Source organism: Chiloscyllium plagiosum, chromosome 23, assembly GCF_004010195.1.
Source record: "Chiloscyllium plagiosum isolate BGI_BamShark_2017 chromosome 23, ASM401019v2, whole genome shotgun sequence".
NCBI classification, from domain to species: Eukaryota; Metazoa; Chordata; class Chondrichthyes; order Orectolobiformes; family Hemiscylliidae; genus Chiloscyllium; species Chiloscyllium plagiosum.
In genome coordinates, this window is record NC_057732.1 from 10,305,266 (window position 1) to 10,330,426 (window position 25,161).

The 25,161-nt window shown below is 42.4% G+C and overlaps 1 protein-coding gene across 2 annotated transcripts in view; it reads right to left on the reverse strand.

Moving 5' to 3' along the window:
• The window catches only part of LOC122561603 (phosphatidylinositol 4-phosphate 3-kinase C2 domain-containing subunit beta-like), a 217,954-nt gene that overhangs the window by 23,216 nt on the left and 169,577 nt on the right, over positions 1-25,161 (reverse strand). For both annotated transcript variants that reach the window (XM_043713462.1, XM_043713463.1), the window contains 3 exons: positions 18,195-18,312; positions 10,635-10,704; positions 10,388-10,488 (listed from right to left, as the gene is read on the reverse strand). In XM_043713462.1, coding sequence (XP_043569397.1) covers positions 10,388-10,488; positions 10,635-10,704; positions 18,195-18,312 — 289 coding nt within the window. The remainder of the gene's footprint in view (positions 1-10,387; positions 10,489-10,634; positions 10,705-18,194; positions 18,313-25,161) is intronic.

A 25,161-nucleotide genomic window follows, 5' to 3' on the forward strand; every position in this document is an offset into this window, starting at 1 on the left:
AAAATACTGGTTTAGTATCTTCCCCCATCTCCTGTAGTTCCATACAAAGGCTGCCTTGCTGATCTTTGAGGGGCCCTATTCTCTTCCTAGTTATCCTTTTGTCCTTAATGTATTTGTAAAAACCCTTTGGATTCTCCTTTACTCAATTTGCCAAAGCTATCTCATGTCCCCTTTTTGTCCTCCTGATTTCCTTTTAAGTATACTCCTACTGCCTTTATACTCTTCTAAGGATTCATTTGATCTATTTTGTCTATATCTGACATATGCTTCCTTCTTTTTCTTAACCAAACCCTCAATTTCTTTCATCATCCAGCATTCCCTACATCTACCAGCCTTTCCTTTCACCCTAAGAGTGAAAGGAAAGGCTGGTAATATACTTTCTAATATACTTTCCTAATATACTTTCTCTGGATTCTCGTTATCTCATTTCTGAAAGCTTCCCATTTTCCTTTACCTGCGAACATCTGCACCCCAATCAACTTTTGAATTTTCTTGACTAATACCCTAAAAATTAGCCTTCTTCCAATTTAGAACTTCAACTTTTAGACCTGGTCTATCCTTTTCCATCACTATTTTAAAATGAATAGAATTTCAGCCTCTTAAGAAATTTTAGTACTAAAATCTTCTTTACGTTTGTCTTTGCTGCCATGTCAGTTTATAAAATATACCTACCTCTGCAGTCTCCTGCCCTATCTGGCCTCCAATGGCTCTTGCCCTATGCTATTCTACTCATTCACTTTCCCAATGGTGAGCTGCCTGATTAACCAGTGACTCGGGTGTTCCACTTCAGTGAGAAAGCCTGAAAAACACAACTCAATCAGGCTTCCTGGTGTGATCAGGCAGATTGAGTTCGATGCTTCACACACCCTCCCTCCATTTTGCACCAAAACTGACTCTACTAGTTTTGCCTTCCCAAATCAATGCTTGGTTTGTAATTGACTAAAAGCAATGGGAAGTATGATTTGAAAATAGGACTGAATTGTGGGCGGCACGGTGGCACAGTGGTTAGCACTGCTGCCTCACAGCGCCAGAGACCCGGGTTCAATTCCCGCCTCAGGTGACTGACTGTGTGGAGTTTGCACGTTCTCCCCGTGTCTGCATGGGTTTCCTCCAGGTGCTCCAATTTCCTCCCACAGTCCAAAGATGTGCAGGTCAGGTGAATTAGCCATGCTAAATTGCCCGTGGTGTTAGGTAACGGGTAAATGGGTGGGTTGCGCTTCGGCGGGGCGGTGTGGACTTGTTGGGCCGAAGGGCCTGTTTCCACATTGTGAGTAATCTAATTTAATCTAAACTTTCCTGCTTTGTTCCAATGACTTTCCCAACTTTCTTACCCTGCTTCTCTGTAAAACTGCACTTGACCTCTACTTATCTTGAACGTAATCAGTGAAAGCTTGAAGGTAATCAGTGAACTAATTTATCTAATATAGACAAAGCACCTTCATTCCACCTAATGGTGTTGTTTCTTTGTATCTTTTTCAGCATTAGTGTAACTCCATTGTTAAAGTCCTTGAGACCAATGAAGCCCAGTTAAAGGATGAAGATAATAGCTATGACAAAAAAAATTGATACTTTCTTCTTGCGTATACATCTTAAGCAGCTTTTGAACCATGTCTGACAGCAAGGCATATTATATATGACGTTAACTAGGCTTATTACTCCTGAAGTAAAGAATATTCACTAGAGACAACGGAGGCGGGCTGATTTTGGATATTTAACCCAGATCATATCTATCAAAACCAACTGTTACAAAGCAATAGGGAATAAAACTTGCAGTTGACTAGATTTATAGGATGTTTTACTTGTACATATCCAGTGCCAAACTACCCTGAACCTCTGTTGAATGAGGTGCTGTTATTGTGTGACCTCTCCTAGTTAATGATGCTGCTCAATCTGATTGATTTGTGCTCCCCAGTGAGGCAAAGCTTGACACAAATACAATTTAAATTTTTAATGTTAGCCTTTTAAAGGCAGCTTTGACAGAATGAGCAAACTTAACAGTATTTGCTGAGTTTTGATGAATGTATTTGCCAATACAGGTCATGGTTGGTTGGGGATTTCTATTGTGCGAGTGTGGCAGGGAATAGCAAGTTGCAATGTTTTCCTTGTATTAGATTCATGATTATGTAAGACCGTAAGATGTCGGAACAGATGTGGGCCATTCAGTCCATCAAGTCTGCTCCACCATTCAGTGAGATTGTGGCTGATCTGATAACCCTCAAATCCACTTTCCTGTCTTTTCCCTATAGCCCTTGATTCCCTTACTGATTAAAACCTATCTACCTCAGTCTTGAATAGACTTAATAACCCAGCCTCAATAGTTCTCTGTGGTAAGGTATTCTATAGATTCACTACCCTCTGAGAGAAGAAATTCCTCCCCATCTCTGTCTTCAATATGTGACTCCTTATTCTAAGTTAATGCCCTCTGTTTCTAGAAACTCCCACAAGGGAAAACAACCTTCCTGTATCAAGCTTGTCAAGCGCCCTAAGAATCTTGTATGTTTTAGTAAGGGTTCCCTCTCATTTTTCTAAACTCAATTGAGTACAGGTCCAACCGACTCAATGTGTCCTCATAAGAAAACTCCTCCGTGCCTGGGATCAACCCAGTGAACCTTCTCTAGGCTGCCCCAATGTCTTTCTTTAGATAAGGGACCTAGATCTGTTCACAGTCTTCCATGTGCAGTCTACGAAGATCCAGACTATATCATTGAACAATGAGATGTAAGCCAACAAGTAGATTCACAACACATGTTGGTGCCAGTAAAGTGCCTTCAATGGAGGAAAGTAAAAATTATTATTTGCAAAAAGTTGCTATAATTTTCTGGCTGAAAGGGGGATAGAAGCAGATACAGTAGTAATTGTCTAAAGGGAGTTGGGACTGCACCTATTCAAGGAAAGTTTGAATGGCCACTGAGAGCAAACAAGACAGTGAACAAACTGGATGGCTCTTTCAAAGGCACAGGTACGACTGATGGTTCTCCTTCTGGGTTCAGTGATCCATAACTCCATTTGCAAAGCAACGTTTTCCCTATAGACTATAGCTGAACTGCCTTAATATGAGAAATGTGAAAACAAAATGCAAATACAATAACCTCAGAGTTCTTTTAAAAAAATTAACTACTTGGTTTCCTGAACCTGCTGTTAAGCGAGTTCTTGGACAATATGAGAACGACCGTCAACCAGTACAGACATGTGGGGGAGCTGAGTAACAACCTTCTGCACTGTAAGAATTCTGTGATTTCATTCCTAGCAAGTGAAATATCGTCCCCCAAAAAAATCTTCATTGCCATATCAAATATTGGCAAACATTGCCCACAGAGTTGCAACCTCGTGTGAGTCACTTGTGTCAACCAAATTGGAATAACTCTGAAATTTGACATGTGCACAGTTTGCAAGAGACGACGTGAGCCATAGTTTCCTTTCAAATATTGACAATGTTTGTCATTTTACCTGGTTAGAGCACAGAAATGAGTTTGGTTTTTTGAAAGAGAAGGACTAGATCCATGCTGTGCTTTTGTTGCACTTTGTGAGGGGGCTGAATTGCTCCTTCCAGTGTTGAGCTGATTAATGATCCTAAGAGCATGAAATGGCGCCAGGCAAACTGCTGCTGGGGCCAGAGGCATTTTGAGAAGGGTTCAATCTTCTTCTCTTACTTCAACATTTCGCCTTATCCAGAACCTGGCACAAAGCCTCAACTAGCAGAGAAGAAACATTAGCAAAACTCAGAACAAAGTCGTCATGCCAGAAAACCATACAAAGAAGATGCTTATAACCTACCCAGAACTCAATGGCAACTTCCTCGAATTGTTATGATGGATGGAGTTTAATATAAGCAGATATGAAGTAGGGTTCATCGGAAGGAAAAATCAGCATTATTTGTGCCCTGCTAATGACGTTGAAATCGCTGACAATAAAGTAGAGTGAGCTTCAGTAATCTTAATAGACTTAATACTCAATGTGTCCAGCCAACACAAGCCAACAATCAACAAAGTCAATAGAATTTTGGACAATACGGCCAGAGGAAGTCATGTTTTGGTCAGACATAACCTTGGATTACTGATTCTAATGAACAATGGGGATATTCATGTGTGGTAGGAGTGCAGAGGAAAGTAATGAGGCTGATCCTCAATAACAAAAGCTTGTATTGTGAAGAATGGTTGAAGAAATTTAAGCCTTTCAACCTCGATATAAGGGGTCTGAGTGGTGGGGAGGGAAACCCTGCGATTGCCTTAGAAGCAACAGACTGAATTTTACCAAAAATCAGCTAAGTGTCAATTTTGGGCAGTTTCACGGAGGATTTCTCTCTGCGAGTGCTAGTGAGTTTTCTCACACTACTCTCTGTAGTTTGCCTCATTATGCAGCTGTCTAAGGGAATATTACACTTCGCCCAACACACAGCATGACATAACACGCTCTTCATAGTGCAATGTGGGTGCGTCATTTACTGGAAAGCCTTCAAACTGTGTTCAATCTGAAGAACTGTTCAGTTCTTCAGCTTTCATCATATTCCCCTTTCACCTGCTCTGGCTGGGCAGAGGGCAGCATGCTGGGATTTTGTGAAATACAATGTCGGAGGGGATTCCACACCCCCCCCCATTCCGTGCCAAAGACCGGTCCGAGCTTTGGAACCCCATTTCCAGCAGACCTATTGTCTGCTGTAAGCTGCCCTGGTTGAAGGATCAGCTGCATCATGTCTACACTCATTCTCAATCAGGGGGTTGTGTAACAGAGTCATTTCTGCATCTCCCCCCCCACTCCCCAGTCCACTGTGCTGAGGGACTAGGAATGGATAGCCCAACTGATGAATGACTGGACGTTTGACTGATCTCTGTGCAGCTCCCTGGCTCTGACCTCCTGGACAGGTTGAACCGGACACGCAGTACAGATCATGATGTCCACTCCCTGAGAAACCCCTGGCCCTGACCACACAAAGCAGCCGACTGGCCATATCCAAGCCCCTAACACTGATATCAAACTTACTTGCTAGTAATCCCTCACTGAAGCCTATCTCCCTTGACCTGACTGCGGACCTCGTCCCCTGTGACTTTGAGATATGGTCTTTTGGTTGAAGCACATAGTGTATTTGCTGTTTACACTCCTGGTGCATGGTACAAGTGTCAGCCTGATGTAGCACCATGCTGTACAGCAACATGTCCAGCCCCTTGCCTGACAACCATGACATGCCTGGCTATATGTCTACGTTAAACAGCAAAGAAAGACTGAAGCACTGAGACTCTAAGTTCTGAATGCAACAAAATGTAAAAGGCAACTCAAAGCAGAGATGCTGGGAGTATCCAAGTACAGGTACTTCTTCCATGATGTGATGGTTGAATTCTTGTGCAACCTGCATTATGGAAAAATTGCACTTTAGAAACAGCGCTTAAAGTGTTGGCGAAATAATCGCATTACAGCCTACACATGTTTTAAAAGTTTGCGCTTTAGAAACAGTGTCCCAGTTCGTCAATCGCACTACAGCGCATTCGCGTTAACGAAACGCACGTCATTGCGGAACGACTTGCAGGTGCAAAGTGATTGAGCGCTAAGAGAGCAAGTGAGGAACCCTCTGTGAGCAAAGTGTCCTGGAAGGTGCCAGCGCACTCCAAAGTGCAGCACTGAAGTGCAGAACTGTATTCTAAGTGAGTCAGAGATGTGCCATGATGATGTGGTGAGGCTGGTAAGTGTCCAATGCCAAACTTCTTCAAAGCAAGTGGTCACTACTTCTGGTGCACACCCCAAAATATTGGGCGCTGCTGCACAGGATAGAGGCCCAGAGGTGGGTGTGGTGAGTTGGATCCATCCAGTATCCACTCTGACTTTCAGGTTGGGAATTGTTGTTGGCCAACTTCTTTCATCTGACTCAGGAGAGAATAGGAAATTCCATATGAACGAGGTGTGATTAGACACATATGCCATGCAAATCAGCCTCTTGCTGCTCACTAATAAGATTCTTGTTGCACTGTTCAAAACTTGGGTTGAGAATCAGACACTTTTTCTTAACGTTAAGGGTCTAATTTCTTCCAATCCTGTCTCATTTACCCAAGTGACTCATCAATGCCTACATCATTCAGGGACGGGGAAGATTTCTCCCAATGCGTTGAAGCAATGAGTGGGTAAGAGGTGAACTAGCAATCTGACACACATCATTACCCTCTTCTTACTCCATGTGGTTTGTTTCCAGATTAGATTAGATTAGATTACTTACAGGATGTTGTTCATTAACTGGCTGTTGGAAAATCTGTAAATGCAAAGGGCTTGTTATTCTGCTGTAATGAGTGAAACATTACAGCCGAATAGAAAAATTTAACTTTTATTTCTTTTCCACTCTGAGAATTTGGGCATCACTGGTAATAATGATTCAGATCATCAATCCCTAATGCACTGAGCTGATACAACTGAGGGGGTTGCAAGCAGAGAACAGTTAAGAGTCAAGCAAATGGGCATGAGAATTGTCATAAATAAGCCAGACTTGGGAAGGATGCAGCTTTCATTCTCTAAGGGAGACGAATGAACCGTTACACTGAAAAAAATTCATCTTACATACAGTATTTAGTTGCAAATCTCTAACCCTGATAGACTTTAAAAACTGTAATGCTGCATTATAAAAATCTGAGGGCCAGAGTTAATGCACAGGAGAAAATAAATATGAACCTTTGAAGGCATTTCTACTTTGGCATCATTTTGCAATACTGTACCAAAACCATCAATAACATTAGCGTCTATATTGTGACTCATGATATTAATAAGGGCAAGCAAGAAATGGGTCTTTGCTGACTCAAGAGGGAGCATTGCTCTTCTGTCTGGCTGAACACTTAGCTTATCCTGGCATTCAAATCTCTCCATTGTCTCACCTCTCCCTCACTCTGTAAGGTCCTCCAGCCTTGCAACTCTCCAAAATATCTGTGTACTCTTTCAATTCTGATCCCCTGACAATCTCCAGTTTTCTTTGCTGCAAATTGACAGTAGTTCCTTCAGCTACCAAAGCATTTTGCTACCTGCAAAATGTCTTCCCTGCATCTGTCCTCTTATCTTGATCATTAAAAGCAATTTCTTTGACCAGGCTTTTGGTCACCAGTCCAAATATGATCTGGTGTCACATTTTGCCTGATTACTCATCTACGAAACCCTTAGATGTTCCATTGCGTTAAAGGAACATTACAAATCGAAATCACTCCATGTACAGGATATCAATGTGGATTTCTGCTTCTTGATTTCTGATCAAGATGGAATCAATGATTGTAAGAAAAGTTGCAATTTGTGCAGTTGTTAATTCTGACACATTTGTTACCGTTTGCCTCATTGTGTAAATACAGTAAGTTCAGCAGAACTGAGAATGTCAGCATATGGTAGAATTTTTAAAAAATTCATTTGTGGGATGTGGGCGTCAATGACTGGGCAGCAATTATTGCTTGTCCCTAGTTGCCCTTGAGAAGGTGGTGGTCAGCTGCCTTCTTGAACTGCTGCAGTCCATCTGCTGTGGCTTGACCCACAATGCCATTAGGGAGGGATTCCAGGATTTGGACCCAGCGACAGTGAAGGAACAGTAATATATTTCCAAATCAGGATGGTGAATGGCTCAGAGAGGAATTTGAAGATGGTAATGTTCTCATGTATCTGTTGCTCTTGTTGTTCTAGATGAAAGTGGTCATGGATGAAAGGTGCTGTGCAAGAATCCTTGATGAATTTCTACAGTGCATCATGTAGATAGTACACACTGCTGCTATTGAGCATCAATGGTGGAGAGACTGGGTGCTTGTGGATGCGGTGTCAATCAAGCAGGCTGCTTTGTCCTGGATGGTGGTGAGCTTTTTGAGTGTTGTTCAAACTGCACTCATCCAGGCAAGTAGGGAGTATTCCATCACTTGTGCTTTGGTGAACAGGCTTTGGGAAGTCAGAAGGTGAGTTTCTCGCCACAGTATTTTCAGTCTCTGACCTGCTCTTGTAATCATTGTTTATGTGGTGAGTCAGTTGAGTTTCTCATCAATGGTAACCCCCAGGATGCTGATAGTGAGTGATTCAGTGATGGTAACACCATTAAATGTCAAGGGCCAGTGGTTGGATATTTTTGTAATGGTGATGGTCATAGCCTGGCATTTGAGTGGCGTGAATATTAATTGTCACTTGTCAGCCCAAGCCTGGATATTGTCCAGAACTTGTTGCTTTGAACACGGACTGCTTTAGTTTCTGAGGAGTTGCGATTGGTGCAGAACGTTGCGCAATCATCGATGAACATCCCCACTTCTGACCTTATGATGGAGGGAAGGTCATTGATGAAGCAGCTGAAGATGGTTGGGCTTAGGACACTACCCTGAGCAACTCTTGCAGAGATGTCTTGGGGCTGAGATGACTGACTTCCAACAACCATGACCATCTTCTAATGCGTCAGGTATGACTCCAACTACCAGAGAGTTTGCCCCCGATACCCATTGATTCCAGTTTTGCTAGGGCTACTTGATGCGACACTCGTTTGAATGCAGCCTTGATGTCAAGGTTGTCACTCTCATCTCACCTCTGGAATTCAGCTCTTTTCTTTTGTCCATGTTTAAACCGAGGCTGGAATGAGGTCAGGAGCTGAGTGGCCCTGGTGGAACCCAAACTGGGCGTCACTGAGCGGGTTGTTGCTGAGCAGGTGGTGCTTGATAGCCCTGTTGATGACCCCTTGCATCACTTTACTGATTGCTTCTGCTTGAAGTATTTCCTTTCATACAGAAGGACATAAGATGTATGACATCAACAGTATGTCCTTTATATTTTTTGGACTGAGTTCTGATCCTGACCCCAGGAAGTGTAGCTATCAGCAGCAAAAGAGCCTTTTCTTTACTTCAGCACATCACAACCAATCTGCAATATTCACCCTGTGTAGTGTTCAGTTTATAAACAAGAAAACCTCCAGTGAGTTGACTTGCAATGCTGATTATAAATGGATTGTCCAGCTCACTTTACATTGATCAACTTCCGGTCAGCTAATTGGAGATCGCATGTGCACCCATGCCTTTCAGACTCCTATCACCGCAGAGTGGGGGTGATGGTCATACAGTGGCAATATATATAGGGCAGGGCTTAGGGCTTCTATCAGCCTACCAGATATATTTGGTGGGAGATATATTGCATTTATCTTGGTTAGACTCTCTTTATGTATAATAAATGAACATTTCTTAACTGGCCCATTGTGATGGCAGCAAATCTGACCGATCAGCTGATACTTAAATGCAGCCTGTAGCTTCTTAACCAAAGATATAGCTTTTAAAGGTGAAGAGGCAGTTATCAGAGTAGCAATCTGAACAATATCATCCCGGGCTCCTGTGATCTCTCATGAAGACATGTAGGTGCTCTGAGAGCGAGTGAGTGTCAGGATTGAGTTCCTCTTCTCCAGACTGTGGAATTATTGTTTGAGCATTTCAAGGAGTGATCTAGTTATTGTGCAAGTTTATACACGCAAACAGTCTGGGCTCAATGAAGTACAAAGGGAGCACTGTCCTGTCAGGGGCTTCAGACTGTCAGTTGACACGATAAGCTATAGCTAGTGGGTGTACAAAGATCCCAGAGGCTACACAAGGAGGAGAAAGTCAGTTTTTCCTCATGCTTTGAGTGATATGTATTCCTCAAACAACATCGAAAATAACCCATTGATTTGGTCATTTATTTCACTGCTATTTGTGGGAACTTGTTTCTGCCTTCCCTACACTGATGACACGACAAAACAAACTTCATTACTTGAGGTTGGGTCACTGGACCCGAAACGTTAACTCCAATTTCTCTCCACGGATGTTGCTAGAACTGCTGAGCTTCTCCAGCAATTTCGGTTTTTGTTTCTAATTTACAGCATCTGCAGTTCTTTCATTTTTTATTCATTAATTGTAAAGTGCTCTGTGATGCTCTGAGCTGGTGAAGGGCATGATTTAAATAAAAGTTCTTTCTGCGTTTAATGAGATCTGGCTGTGGCAGTTGAGGAAGACAGCACGCCACCATCGCAAAGATAATTAGGGATGATGTCTAGCCAGCAACATGCCACAAGTGAGTATCCAAAAAAAAAAATTGATTAAAATGACACAGGAAGTGTGAGGCCACCTATGATTTTTATGCTTTGTGACCAAATTATTTGACTCCCATCATGATATTCGAGGGTGAGGTGCTGGAAAAGCACAGCGGGTCAGGCAGCATCCGAGGAGCGGGAGAATCGATGTATTGGGCATAAGCCCTTCATCAGGAATTTCAAGAGAAACAGTCCTCACTTTCTCCCATCATGATAGGGTCCATTTGGCCCCAAAAACCTATATTATATTGTCCTATGTAAACAAGGCACTTTTACAGCTGTACTTCCGCTGAGAGAGAAATCTGCAGCACAGCAGTATAGCAGGTTTGAACACCTGGTGCATGTAACTTATGTACGTACAATGTTTTTGACATGCTTCACCATCACAGACAGCTTGCCGCTCTCCCAAGAGATGCAGAGTTGTGTGCTCGCTGACAGTTTCCCAGTGTGAGATACGGCTTCTGAAAAACAAGTGAGTGCATCAAAACTGATTAACCATGGAGTGAAAGCATTTATCTAATGTTCAGGTATTTGCTGTATAAGTTGAACAGACTTTGCCAAATGGTAATGAGTAGAATGGCAAACGAGATTGTGTGCTGTTCCATACCTGGGGATGGCAAGCCAGGAGCTCTTTCATCATTGGGAAAACAGTGAAAAAACGTATAGACAAGATCACTCTGCAAAATATGAAGACAAAAATTCACATTAAGATATTGTGCATGTTGGATTTCCTTTGTTGGTATTGTTAACACAAGAAGTAGGAGTCTAAAGATGACTGTGAATTCATTGTCGATTGTCAGAAAAACCCATCTGGTTCACTAACGTCCTTTAGGGAAGGAAACTGTTATCCTTGCCTGATCTAGCCTTCATGTGACTCCAGACCCACAGCAATATAATGCATTCTTAACTGCCCTCTGGGTAATTAAGGATGGGCAATAAATGCTGGCCTAGCCAGTGATGCCCTCATCCTGTCAATGTCATACAGTCATAGAGTCCTACAACATAGCGACAGGCCCTTGGGGCCAATGCCAAACAAAATGTCCACCTACATTTACCCTATTTCTTTGCACTTGGCCCATATCCTTCTAAACCTTTCCTAACCATGTATTTGTCCAAATGCCTTTTAAATGTTGTTAATGTACCCGCCTCAACCACTTCCGTTGGTAGCTCATTCCATATGCGTACCATCCTCTGTGTAAAAACGTTGCCCTTCAGGTTCCCTTTTATTCTTTCCCCTCTAACCTTAAACTGTTGCCCTCTAATCTCGATTCCCTAACCCTGTGAAAAAGACTGAGTGCATTCAACCTATCCATGCCTCTCATTATCTTATACATTTCTATAAGATCCCTCTCAGTCTCCAACGTTGTAAAGAAAAAAAGTCCTAGCTTGTCCAACCTCTCCCTAAACTCAGATCCTTGAGCCAAGGAAACATCCTTGTAAATCTCTTCAGCACTCTTTCCAATTTAATAACATCCTTCCTATAGCAAGGTGACCAAAACTGAACACAATACTCCAATTGCGGCCTCACCAATGCCCTGAACAACTGCAACATAACTTCCCAACTTCTACACTCAATGTCCTGTCTGATGAAGGCCAGTGTGCCAAAAGCCTCCTTCACTGCCCTGTCTATCTGTGACTCCACTTTCAGAGAACCGTGCACCTGAACTCCAAGGTCCCTCTGTTCCACTACACTCCTTAAGACCCTACCATTCACCATGAAATTCCTACCTTGATTTGACTTTCCAAAATGCAAGCCCTCACATTTATCTATATTAAATACCATTTGCCATGTCTGGCCCCGCTTCCCCAGCCGATCGAGGTCCTGCTGCAATTTCTGATAACCTTCCTCACTGTCCACATTACCAGCTATTTTAGAGTCATCTGCAAACTTCCTAATCATGCCTTGTACATTCTCACCCAAATCATTGATATAGATAATAAACAGCAATGGGCCCAGCACCGATTCCTGAGGCACTCCAGTAGTCACAGGCCTCCAGTCCAACAAGCATCCTTCCACTATTACCCTTTGCCTCCCTATCAAACCAATTGTGTATCCAATTTTGCCAGCTCCCTCTGGATTCCAATCGATCTAACCTTCTCAAGCAGCCTAACATTTGGAATCTTATCAAGGGCCTTAATGAAATTCATATAGACTACCACCCTGCCCTCGTCATCCTTCCTGGTTATTTCAATTCTAACAACTTTCTGAGGCATGATCTGCACGTATATCTTACCTCTCAGAATCTTCTCATGAATAAAAGTAAAAATTGGAAATTCAGGCAGGAAAGTCAGCACACTTAGTTAATTCTGTTCAGGATATAGTGAACCTTTATGAACAAACCTGAGAAGTGAGGACTTGTCTGAAGATACATTGTTAACCCTGAATGTTTAGGCTCATTTTTTTTCCTTTAATACAAGAAGCCTAACAATATGATTCAAGACTTAGCGTTTGCAGGAGTATTGCTGAGAAAAAGAACTATCAGCGTTTCTGCCATTACACTGAAACAGACAGCAAATTCCTGAGTCTGCACATACACACAATAATGTGGAAATCCATAACTTGCTATTATTGATACCAAGACCATCTAGATGGTGTACTGTTGAAGTTCTCCCAGACTGCAATCTCTAAGCAATTAGCAAATCAAATAGTGTGCTATTAATCTTCCTGGTGTCCCCTCAAGTTTTGATACATGCAGCGATCAATAGCATTTCAAACAGATATGAATTTCCCAGTGATAAATTCAAGAAGTTAACATTTTAAGACTTTTGTATAACAGACACTGTTAAATCAACATGGACTAATCATGACTTATTAGGCAATTAATACACTAAATGATAGAGAAGTCATTCTCTCACAATATCTTAAAATAAAGAAACCATGGTGCATTATTACACTGCATCACACTCTGCACAGAATGTAGTCTTTTTTAATTAATTAATTGGGCCAGCATTCATTGCCCATCCCTAGTCATCCTTGAGAAGATGATAGCTACTTTTTTGAATTGCTGCAGTCCATGTGCCCTGGGAAACTTACAATGCTGTTACGGTGGATTTCCAGTATTTCGACCCAGCGACAGTGAAGGAATGCAATATATTTCCAATTCAGGATGGCGTGTGGCTTAGAGGGGAACTTACAGGTAGTGGTGTTCCCATGTATCCCAGATGGAAGTCATCATGGATTTGGAAGGTGCTGTCTCAGGATCCTTGGTGAATGTTTGCAGTACATCTTGTGGATTGTACACAGTGCTGCTCCTGAGCATTAGTGGTGAAGGGATTGAATATTTGTGGATGTGGTGCCAGTCAAGCTTTGTCCTGGATGGTGTAAAGCTTCCTGAGTGTTGTTGATGTTGCACTTATCCAAGCAAATGAAGAGTATCACATCACACTCCTGACTTATGTCATGTATATGGTGGACAGGCTTTGGGGAGTCAGAAGGTGAGTTACTCACTGCAGGATTCCTACTTTTTTAAAAGCTGCTGTTATAACCACAATTTTTATATGGCTAGTCCAGTTCAGTTTCTGGACAATGGTAACCCCAAGGATGTTAGCAGTGGGGAATTCAGTGATGGCAACACCATTCAATGATAGTTAGATTTTGTCTTTTTTGGACGTGTCATTGTATGACTCGAATGGTTTTTGCCACTTTTTAGTCCAGGCCTGAATATTTTCCAGATCATGGCACCAATCTTTTCCAATCAGGTTTGAAGGGCCTCCTTTGCTTACAGTGGTGGAGGGTGAATCACCAGGAAATCTTAACAAGGGGAAGCATCTATCTTTTCAACAAGGTACACTTTATTGTGTACTGAAAGTGATAAGTACCAGTTATATTGACTAGTTAGTTAATAATAACTTAGACTGTCAGGAGCAGAGAATGATGTCAGTAGGTGTGTGGGGGAGTGGTGTTTCCAAGGACAGGAAGCTAAGAGAGATGTTGAGGGTGAGGTTTTGGTTAAGGTGCACATCATTCCATTCAATTCAGTGTCAACACGATGAGTGTGTGATGACCTTTGCCCAAAAGATATACAGTACTCTGCTGCACAGGGTAACCATTACTGATGTGTTTCATTTCACCTTGATCAAAATGTGTCTAGCTATGAACTGAATACCTCACACAAACTGCTGACTATTTACAGATCAGTTGATATCGCCACTGCATACTGAGCAGAATACCGCAGAAGGGCTTTGGAAAACAAAGTGAGATTAAGAAATTCAGCTGGCAGATAGGTTATAGATTGCTATGTTCTTCATTTAGACAGTCTTAATGGCTGCCACTTCCACTGGATGATTCATAACCAGAAGATTTGAACTTTGAACTCTGCTTTCCACATGCCTCTATTTATCTTGATCACCAAAGTCAGTCAGGATAAATGGTCTCGAACTCAACACAGCATTGGTAATCTGACAATAGCAGGCTCACTTTACCTTTGTTCTATCCACTTGAATTCCTGACCGTTTTCCTTACTAGACCCTCTGTTTCAAGAAGAGATGGTTTACATGCAATTTTGGTTTCCTTATTTGAGAAAGGATTTACTGGCACTGCAGGTTCACTAGGTTGATTCTGGAATTGAGAGGGTTGGTTTATGAGGAGAGATTGATTAGATTAGATTAGGTTAGATTACCTACAGTGTGGAAACAGGCCCTTCAGCCCACCCAGTCCACACCGACCTTCCAAAGTGTAACCCACCCAGGCCCATTTCCTTCTGACTAATGTATCTAACACTACGGGCAATTTAGCATGGCCAATTCACCTGACCTACACATCTTTGGACTGTGGGAGGAAACCGGAGCGCCCAGAGGAAACCCACACAGACACGGGGAGAATGTGCAAACTCCACACAGACAGTCGCCCAAGGCTGGAATCGAACCTGGGACCCTGGTGCTGTGAGGCAGCAGTGAGACACCGTGAGTAGACTGGGACCAAACTCATCGAAATTTAGAAGAATTGCGGGAGGGGGGGGGGATCTTATGGAAGCATTTAAAGTTATGAAGGGAATAGATAAGAAAGAAGCAGGGAGGTTGTTTCCACTAATGGGTGAAACTAGAACTAGGGGGTATGATTTCAAAATAAATGGGAGCAGATTTAGGACTGAGTTGAGGAGGAAAGTCTTCACCCTAAGGGTTGTGAATCTATGGAATTCCTTACCCAGTCAAACAGCTGAGGCTACCTGGTTGAATGTTTTTAAGGCAAAGATAGTCTTTTGAAAAGTAAAGGAATTAAGAGATATAGTGAGCGGGTGGATAAGCGGAGACGAGTCCATGGAAAGTTCAGCCACGGTCTTATTGAATGGCGAAGTAGGCTCAACAGGCCAGATGGTCTTCTCCCATTCCTATTTATGATGTTCTTGTGTACTGTATTGCATTTATACTAAACTAAATGTGCACAGAACCGGACAGAAATATGGGCATGGGTTTGGATTAGACAAAGTTCACCACTGGGAGAGTTCTCACTTTTCCTGTTCAGCCAAATAGTAAATGCATGCTGCTCACAAAATTCCGAACAGCACAGTCATCTCTCTCAACCATTACTTCCAACAGCAGCAATATTGGAGGATCTTGATCCTAACCTCTTTACTTAGATAGGTCTCATTGTTGTAAGGTGAATTTTGTATGTGTTGAATGGAATTGATGATAAAATTTGTGCTCTACTATTTTTATAGCACTGTAAATTGAGTACTGCATTTTAAGTTTGATGAGAGGTGTACCTCAGGGATCAGATGTAGGTCATATGTTCATTCTCTAGATGGACTTCTCGTGGTTTTGTTCACGAAAATACTTTTTCTTTACATCAGTAATGCTTTCAGAAAAGTCTTTCATATTCTTTGGATTGGCATTAAGATTATTCATGGCTGGAACATTTTAGGATCAATATGAAGACAGATGGTACAAATTCAATTAAAGAGAGGTTAAAACTGGGAGCACAGGATCAATACAAACACTGATTTTCTGGTGAGATATATATATCTGACTGAATGAACAGAAATGGGTTATAAACTTCAATAAGGCCAGAAAATAGGCACAGGGAATATTGTCAACATGGGAAATTTGGAGTTGTCTGCTCATTTATATGATCATATGTGTGGTCACCCTTAAGGCACTATTAGGGGACTGCGTACTTGAGTAAAATCACAAGAGGTTAAGCAACCTGTGCTACTTAGTGCTGGCCTCCATCTCTACAAGTGGAGATCATTTTAACTGGATCAGGTGCAGGACGTTGTGCTTTCCCCTCAGAAAGCGACAAGAACGGAAGAATAAAGCAGAGTGGCCTCCAAGGTTTACTGAGGGAGTATTGGAGGGCTAATGGCAGGTTAACAGGAAGAGAGATGTTCTTCATTCACAGAAGATGGGCAAATGCTGTCAAAAGGCAGTGGGAGCAAATAGAGGCGGTTCATAATCCAGAGGCCCAGGTTGATGTTCTGGGGACGTGGATTCAAGTCCCATCATGGCAGAAGGTGAAATTTGAATTCAATTTAAAAAAATTGAATTAAAAACAGTCTCATGGCAATCAAGTCACCATTGTTGATGGTTGTTATAAACCTATCTGGTTCACTAATACCCACTAGGGGTATGAAATCTGCCATCCTCACCTGGTCTGGCCTACATGTGACTCCACAGACTGACAGCGATGTAGTTGAATTTTAACCGTCCCCATGGTGATCCTAGCAAGGCAGTCAACGGGCAAAACATGCTGTGCCAACCAGTGACACCCGCATCCCACATTACAAAAAGCACAGATAGCTGGCTTTTTGTGTAACTGCACAGGCATGAACATGGTGCTGCTAGATGTTTGACAACCTCACATGAATGCTCAGAGTCAAAGAAATCTGAATGCTCATATGTCATACTCTCCTAACTGCATCATTAGTCTCTCACACTGCTTAATACACCAAGCCAGCTCTCAGCTACCAACAAACTCTCTCAGTGACAACTCAAAGCTAAGATTCATATGTTTCACCTTACACTCACACAATTAGCTCCACTATGAGCCTCACATCCACGCCTCACAGTGTGGACACATTGCCAGCTATTCAACTATAGAGGGTCAGGCAGCAGGAATTCGTCAATTCCTGATGGAGGGCTTTTGCCCAAAACGTCGATTTTCGTGCTCCTCGGATGCTGCCTGACCTGCTGTGCATTTCCAGCACCACTCTAATCTTGACTCTAATCTCCAGCACTTTCACCTAGCTATTCAACTATGCCAGTCAAACATATTGCACCCACTCACTGAAAAACACTTCTCTTTTAGTTCACCACTGGTGGCCACAAGATCTGACTGGAGAAAAGCAAAAAGGCTATATGTCCTCACCCAATGGAAGCGAATAGTGCACGACAGCATTGAAACAGCTATGACTGAGATCTAGTGGGACTGAAAGCCTAAAAAATTATAGCAACCTCTAGCTAGCTCCTGTTCCCTCCAATTGTGTGCTCCTGTAAGAGAGGGGAAGTGAATTTGGTTACATGTGTTTGGCTGATATGGCTCTCATGTTTGAATAGCTGATGGGAAGTATGAGATGACAGTGTGAAGCTTGGAGCAGTGTTGTGTGTCTGAAGGTCCGGGGAATGTAGGTTATTCCTGTGTGATTGATGGGCGAGTGGTGCATAGGACAGAAATTAATGGTACAGTTGGTAGGATGTGACATTTTAAGATACATTTGTTGACTTTGACCACGCATGCAACTTCAATTAACTTATTCAGCACTGATTCTTGGGGTTGACACCTGTCCTTGACCCCCATTGCAATCAACTCCTACTGCCTGCTCATCTGAAGAACATAATATCCCTCCTTCTCCCCCTGTCGTATACCAAGATCTTCTAAACACCAAAAACCTTTATCTCCTGTCATTTTATTCTTCAGTGTTTCCAGGTCAGTTTATCATCAACCTCAACAGCCAGGTAGAATATATAAGCTACAGGCCAGCTGTAAGTAGTGCAGAGTAGACTTAAGTGATTCTAGTCACTCATGATGCTGATCCCTACAGATGTGTCTAGCCAATGAATGCTTATCATTAGTTAGAGCAGAGATTAATCTAATGAACAAGTAGCACCAAGTGGTGTGTCTCCTGCATTGCAAACAGACGTAACTTACTGTGTTTCATGATCTCTGCACTTATTTTCAGGGCCATCCCAGTTTTGCTCCCAAATATTTTAATTGAAGTTTTTTGTGACTTACCTTTGCAACAGGAGGTGAACTATTCAGCAAATACTTCACATACATATTCAACTCATCCTTTCTTTTCCTTGCTAATTCCCTTTCTTTAAATAGTCCCATCAGTGGTTTGTAAGGAAATCTGGAACACAAAGGTTTACTGTGGTTATTTTCAGTAAGAAGATTCCACTGGAAGAAAGGTTTTGAGAATACTGAGCCTTCCAAATTTGAATTGCTGGATGGGTCAATGGATAGGATGGCCAAATTCAAGAGTAACTGTTCTAAATATCTGGCACAGAAAGCTATTAAGTGCTGGGAAACGCTGTAGTCGATTGACTATTTCAATTGTTGGTTGCAGCCAATTGGACTAAAAAACATTTCTTCCCATTTTGCATATCAATAACTGATATGGAATATATATCACAAGGTAAAGTTTTATTGCATACAATGCATCACAATTCCCAATTTCAAAGGACATCTACTGCAACAGTGTGATATTTCCACTCTTCACACCAAATATTCTGAACCCATCTACCAACTTAATGCCAAATATGCTGACTTGTGGATGGATTAATGTTGCAACCCCAAGCCCATAAATGATACACATCTTGACAATGATGACATTGACTCCTTTCAATCACGATTGAATTCCAGTGTTCAAGATTTGAGAGAGTCGTTTGATGGCTTGTTTCCCTTTGCCCAGTTTGCTCGCTAGCTGACTGCTAATATTCAGCGTAAGAGCGATATTTACCTACAATACAGGAGTTACTAGGAGACAGTTCTTAGACTGTGATCGTCACAACATTGCTCGAAACAGAGGCTAGTACACATTGGAACCTAATCCTACTGGTGCTCGTGAGGATCTCAGTCCTACTAGCACACTTCAATAGAATTGAAACTGGCTTTGTGTATTATTCAAAGCATAAAGCCTGTCTGCAGTTTTGGACATAGTGTGTATTTTGAAAGGCTCATTGCAAGGGACAGTGGGCATTCAGCCCCTCATTATTTTTGCAACCACAAGAGATTGCAACCAGTCCCTCTTGACTTGCTGTGAATGGTCATTGTTAGATGCTTTAGGGGCAACATTCCACCTCTTTCTTTCTCTCTCTCTTTCTCTCCAGACAGCCAAATTTACAAATGCAGCCACCAAATAGGAACATAAAGCAAAATAGTAAAACTTACTAAGTGAGCACTGTGGTCTTGTGGGTAGCATCCCTAACCTCTGAGGCAGACATTCTGGGTTTGAGTCCCACCCCAAGATGGCCAAGGAAGGTACATTCAAGTTACAGCTAAGCAAGTTTCTCCTTGGTCTGTGGATTCTCTCAATCTGCATCATGGCAACAACAGATTCTCCTGGTCAGCCATATTGTAGAAGGAAATTTAAGTACTGGATGTAGGTTTGCTCACTGAGCTGGAAAGTTCATGTTCAGATGTTTCATCACCATACTAGGTAACATCTTTAGTGAGCCTTCGGACAAAGCATTGCTGACGATTCCTGCTTTCTATTTATATGTCTGGATTTCTTTGGGTTGGTGGTGTCATTTCCAGTGGTGATGTAATTTCCAGTGATTATGTCATTTCCAGTGGTGATGTCATTTCCTGTTCTTTTTCTCAGGGGGTGGTAAATCGGATCCAAGTCAACATGTTTGTTGACAGAGTTCCAGTTGGAATGTCATGCTTCAAGGAATTCTCGTGCGTGTCACTGTTTGGCTTGTCCTAGGATGGATGTGTTGTCCCAGTCGACGTGGTCTCCTTCCTCATCTGTATGGAAGGATATTAGTGAGAGAGGGTCAAGTCGTTTTTGTGGCTAGTTGATGTTCATGCATCCTGGTGGCTAGTTTTCTGCCTGTTTGTCCAATGTGGTGTTAGTTACAGTTACGGTATTTTGTAAATGACATTAGTTTTGCTTGTTGTCTGTACAGGATATTCAAAAACAACGGGCATCCAATGAACACAGTCAGCAGATTTCTCAGCAACAAACCAAAACAAGCAGCCAAAACACATCCAGAAACCCGAGCCACTCTCCCCTACCTCAAAGACATCTCAGAATTGATTGCCAGACTATTCAGACCCCTTGGCATCACGACATGACCCTCTCTCACTAGTATCCTTACATACAGATGAGGAAGAACACCACTTCGACTGGGACAATACATCCATTCTTGGACAAGCCAAACAGAGACACGCACAAGAATTCCTAGAAGCATGGCATTCCAACCGGATCTCTATCAACAAACTTGTTGACTTGGACCCGATTTAACACCCCCTGAGAAAAAGAACCGGAAATGACATCACCATAGGAAATGACATCTCCACAGGAAATGACACCACCAACCCAAAGAAACCCAAACACATAAATGGAAAGCAGGAATCATCAGCAATGCTTCATCCGGAGGCTGACTGAAGATGTTACCTAGTATGGTGACGAAACGTCTGAACATGAACCTCCCAGCTCAGCGAGCAAACTTACATCCAGAACCTCAACTTGAGCTACAAATCTTCCCAAAACTGACAATTTCACGAAGCAAAATAAATCAACGCAAGGTCCACGGTCACCAATGCCTACTGAGAGATATGGTATCTGAAGAAAGAGAGATGACAACCCTGACTGTATGGTGCAGTCCTGACATTTGAGCTTGAATCTACCAAATGAATCTGATATCAATTGAGCTTTAAAGAGCGAGTAATCGCTTAAATGACACTCCATACTTAATTTGCTTTTGCAGATGCATTTTATATTTCCATTATTTCCCAATAGTTGCTTTAACTAATTTGGAATCCAAATGTTTACGTGATGACAAGCTGCTGGGAAGCTACTGCAGATTGATAAAGATTTATATTTGATTCTGCGTGTGATTAAACATAAATCTCTCCATCAACTGAGAAACTATACGGCAAGCATTATAAAGGCTGTGGGATGGGGGGTGGGCAACTGCTTAAATATAAAACAACAGCTATCAGCAAAAGTCCTGAAAGCTTTGGGAGCAATCTGAAGAATACAGCAGGTAATATGAGGAGTGGGAGTAATTCAATAAAGAATCCAATACTGGTTACTAATATGTATCTCAGTTATTGTATGAAATTAAACATACTCCTGAAGCAGTGAATTTAACAATCATTGCACATAAATCAAATAGTTTTTTTACCATACAGATTTTAACTGGTTTTGTTTCGAATGAGATTAACCCTCAGATGTAGTACCATCCTGATTATAAAGATTTTATTCCTTACTCTTGGATGGGGCCATCAGCTTTGTAAAACAAAAAGAATGTTAAATCAGAATTAAACCATTATGGCTTGGTTTCCCACATCACGGACAGTGGAGATTTAGAATTCTCTCCCCAGTAAGCTGGTTGAGGCTGGAAGTTTCAAAACTGAAACTGATATAGTTTGGTTAGCGAAAGCTATTGGGGGATTTGGATTGAAGGAAGCTGAATTGAGATGCAGGGAATCACACGTGAAACATGATTCATGAGGAGGCGATGTTGGAATCTTTTCATGGCGGGTGATGGAATTTGAATTCAATCAAAATCTGGAATTACAAGTTTAATGATCATGAAACCATTGTCAGTTATCAGAAAAACGAAACCCCGACTGGTTCACTAATGTCCTTTACCTGCTCCGGCCTACATGTGACTGCAGACCCATAGCAACATGGCTGACCCTTAACTGCCCTCTGGGCAACTGAGGATGGGCAATAAATGTTGGCCTAGCCAGATGCACAGATATCCCATGAATGAATTTTTAGAAACATCAAGGGTAAAGCAGACTGAGTTGCTAAGTAGCCTTCTCCTATTCCCGTGTAAAATTTTCATCACGGTACTCCTGTCTCACATTTTGCTTTGTTTGTATATGAGGATATGAATGGCACTGCCTCTAGGTCCAGGTTGTTCTGCTGTAACGTGCATTTTGTTAACGCGAATTAGCTGTAACGCGATTGACAAATTGGGGACGGTGTTTCTAAAGGGGAACCTTTTAAAAGGAGTATTGGTTGTAATGCGATTACATCACCAATACTTTAAGCACTGTTTCTAAAGCAGTTTTTCTCTAATGTGGGGTTGCACAAGAATGCAACCATCCTGTTATAGAAGAACGACCTGTATATATCATACCTGCACGTGTGTGTTACAGATTATGCAAGTGTATATGTTTTCCCCAGATGTGTTACAAGTAACAAGTGGGCGGCACGGTGGCACAGTGGTTAGCACTGCTGCCTCGCAGCGCCGGAGACCCGGGTTCAATTCCCGCCTCAGGCGACTGACTGTGTGGAGTTTGCACGTTCTCCCCGTGTCTGCGTGGGTTTCCTCCGGGTGCTCCGGTTTCCTCCCACAGTCCAAAGATGTGCAGGGCCAGGTGAATTGGCCATGCGAAATTGCCCGTAGTGTTAGGTAAGGGGTAAATGTAGGGGTATGGGTGGGTTCGCTTCGGCGGGTCGGCGTGGACTTGTTGGGCCGAAGGGCCTGTTTCCACACTGTAATGTAATCTAAAAAAAAAAAAAAATCTAATCTAATTGTGTTAACACGCTGGTTAGGATGGAAAAGTAGGGCAGTGAATGAGCAGCAGAATTGTGATTATGAATTGACTCCATGAGGTAGCTGTTTACATTCATCATCCTGAAATTAATTGGTGTCTTGACATGAAACTCCATTGCAGAGAGGCATAACTTCACACCACCACTGAATTAAATTGTAGAATTTACCAAAGTTGCCGCTCCTCCTGACTATGTGAGATGGTTGTTTTCTGTATAACATTGGCGGCACTATCTGAAATAACTGCACAGAGACCGATATCCTGTCTCCAAGTCACCCTTTATTTACATGTGGAGAATCCTTGACACTGATCCAGCTTCCTCAGATCCAGCTGTCTGAGTGAGCAGAACCTCTGACCTTCCTGTTTATATCTGTCAATCAAGGCTCCCTGATTGAACCAGATTAACAGCCGCAATGAGGGAACTTGTATTCTATGAGGTCCACCCGGCAGACCTCTTTACAAACAGTACACTATCCAACAGGTCAATTAAACAATGTAATAAGATGTTCAAGTGGGAGCTTAAAGCAAATGGGGATGTCACATGCAGAAATTGAGACATCAATTTCAGTTCTAGCTTTGAATTAAGAGGCGAAGATCAGTATTTTGTTTTATTCATTCAATGGGATGTGGGTGTCACTGGCTGGGCCAGAATTCATTTCTGCCCATCCCTGGTTCCCTTGGGAAAATGGTTGTGAGCTGTCTTCTTGAACTGCTGTCATCCAAATGCTGTAGATAGACCCACAAGACATATGGGAAAGAATTCCAGGATTTTAACCCAGTGATACTGAAGGAACAATGATATATTTCCAAGTCACAATGGTATGGAAGGAGTGCAGCATTGTCAAAGGGTCAGTGTGGAGGGAGTGCAGAATTGTCAGAGGATCAGTATGGAGGGAGTGCAGCATTGTCAAAGGAGCGGGAACTTGCAGGTGGTGGTGTTCCATGTACCTGCTGCCCTTGTCCTTCTAGGTGGCAGTAGCTGTGGGTTTAGAAGGTGTTGTTGAAGGATCCTTGGTAAATTTCTGCAGTCCACCTTTTCGATAGTAAATGTATCTGCTGCTACTGAGCATCAGAGATGGATGGAATGGATGTTTGTGGATGTTTTGACACTCAAGTGGACTGCTTTGTCCTAGATGGTGTCACACTTCTTGAGTGTTGTTGGAGCTGCACGCATCTAGGCCAGTGGGAAGTATTCCATCAGACCCTGACTCGGACAGGATTCAGGGAGTCAGAAGGTTAGTTCCTCACTGCAGGATTTGTAGTGCCTGACCTGCAGTCACAGAATGTATTAATTCACTTTAGTTTCTGGTCAGTGGCAACCCCCACCATATTGACAGTGTCAGATTCAGCTATAGGAATGCTGTTGAATGTCAAGGACTGATGGTTGGATTCTCCCTTGTTGGAGATGATCATTGCCCAGCACATGCTATCAGTCAGCCTAAACCTGGATATCGTCCATGTCTTGTTGCATTTGGACATGACCTTGTTCAGTATCTGAGGAGTCGCAAATGGTGCTGAACATTGTGCGATCAGCAGTGACCTTATGGTGAAGGGAAGGTCTATGATAAAGCTGCTAGGACACTAGCCTGAGGAACTCCTGCAGATAGATCCTGAAACTGATATGATTGATCTCCAACAATTACAACTGTCTTCCTTTGTGGTCTGTAAAACTCCAAACAGTGAAGAATTTTCCTCCAATTCATATTGACCCAATTTATGCCAGGGTTCATTGACACCAAACTCAATCAAAAGCTGCGTTGATGTAAGGCTAATCACTTTCATTTTCAATCTTAAATTTGCTTTTTTTCTCAAATATGGATCCAGGGTGAAAAGAGGTCAAGAATAGAGTGGGTCTAGCAGACACCAAACTGAGTATCAGTCAGCAGTTTATTGTTGCATAAATGCTGTTGATAGCACTGTCACCCATCCCTTGAATCATTTTGCTGACGATCGAGAAGACTGATAGAGTTGGCTGTTGGATTTTGTCTTGCTTTTTGTGGATAGGACAATTTTCCACATTGTGGTAGATGCCAGCATTGAATCTGTACTGAAACAGTTTGTTTCAGAAGCAGAGCAAGTTCTTGAGCACAAGTTTCAGTGCTATTGCTGGAACATCGTCAGGGCCCTTACCCTTTCTAGTATCATAGAACATAGAACAGTACAGCAGAGAACAGACCCTTCAGCCCACGATGTTGTGCCGACCACTGATCCTCATGTATGCACCCTCAAACTTCTGTGACCATATGCATGTCCAGTAGTCTCTTAAATGTCCCCAATGACCTTGCTTCCACAACTGCTGCTGGCAACACATTCCATGCTCTCACAACTCTCTGTGTAAAGAACCCGCCTCTGACATCCCCTCTATACTTTCCTCCAACCAGCTTAAAACTATGACCCCTCGTGTTAGTCAATTCTGCCCTGGGAAATAGTCTCTGGCTATCGACTCTATCCATGCCTCTCA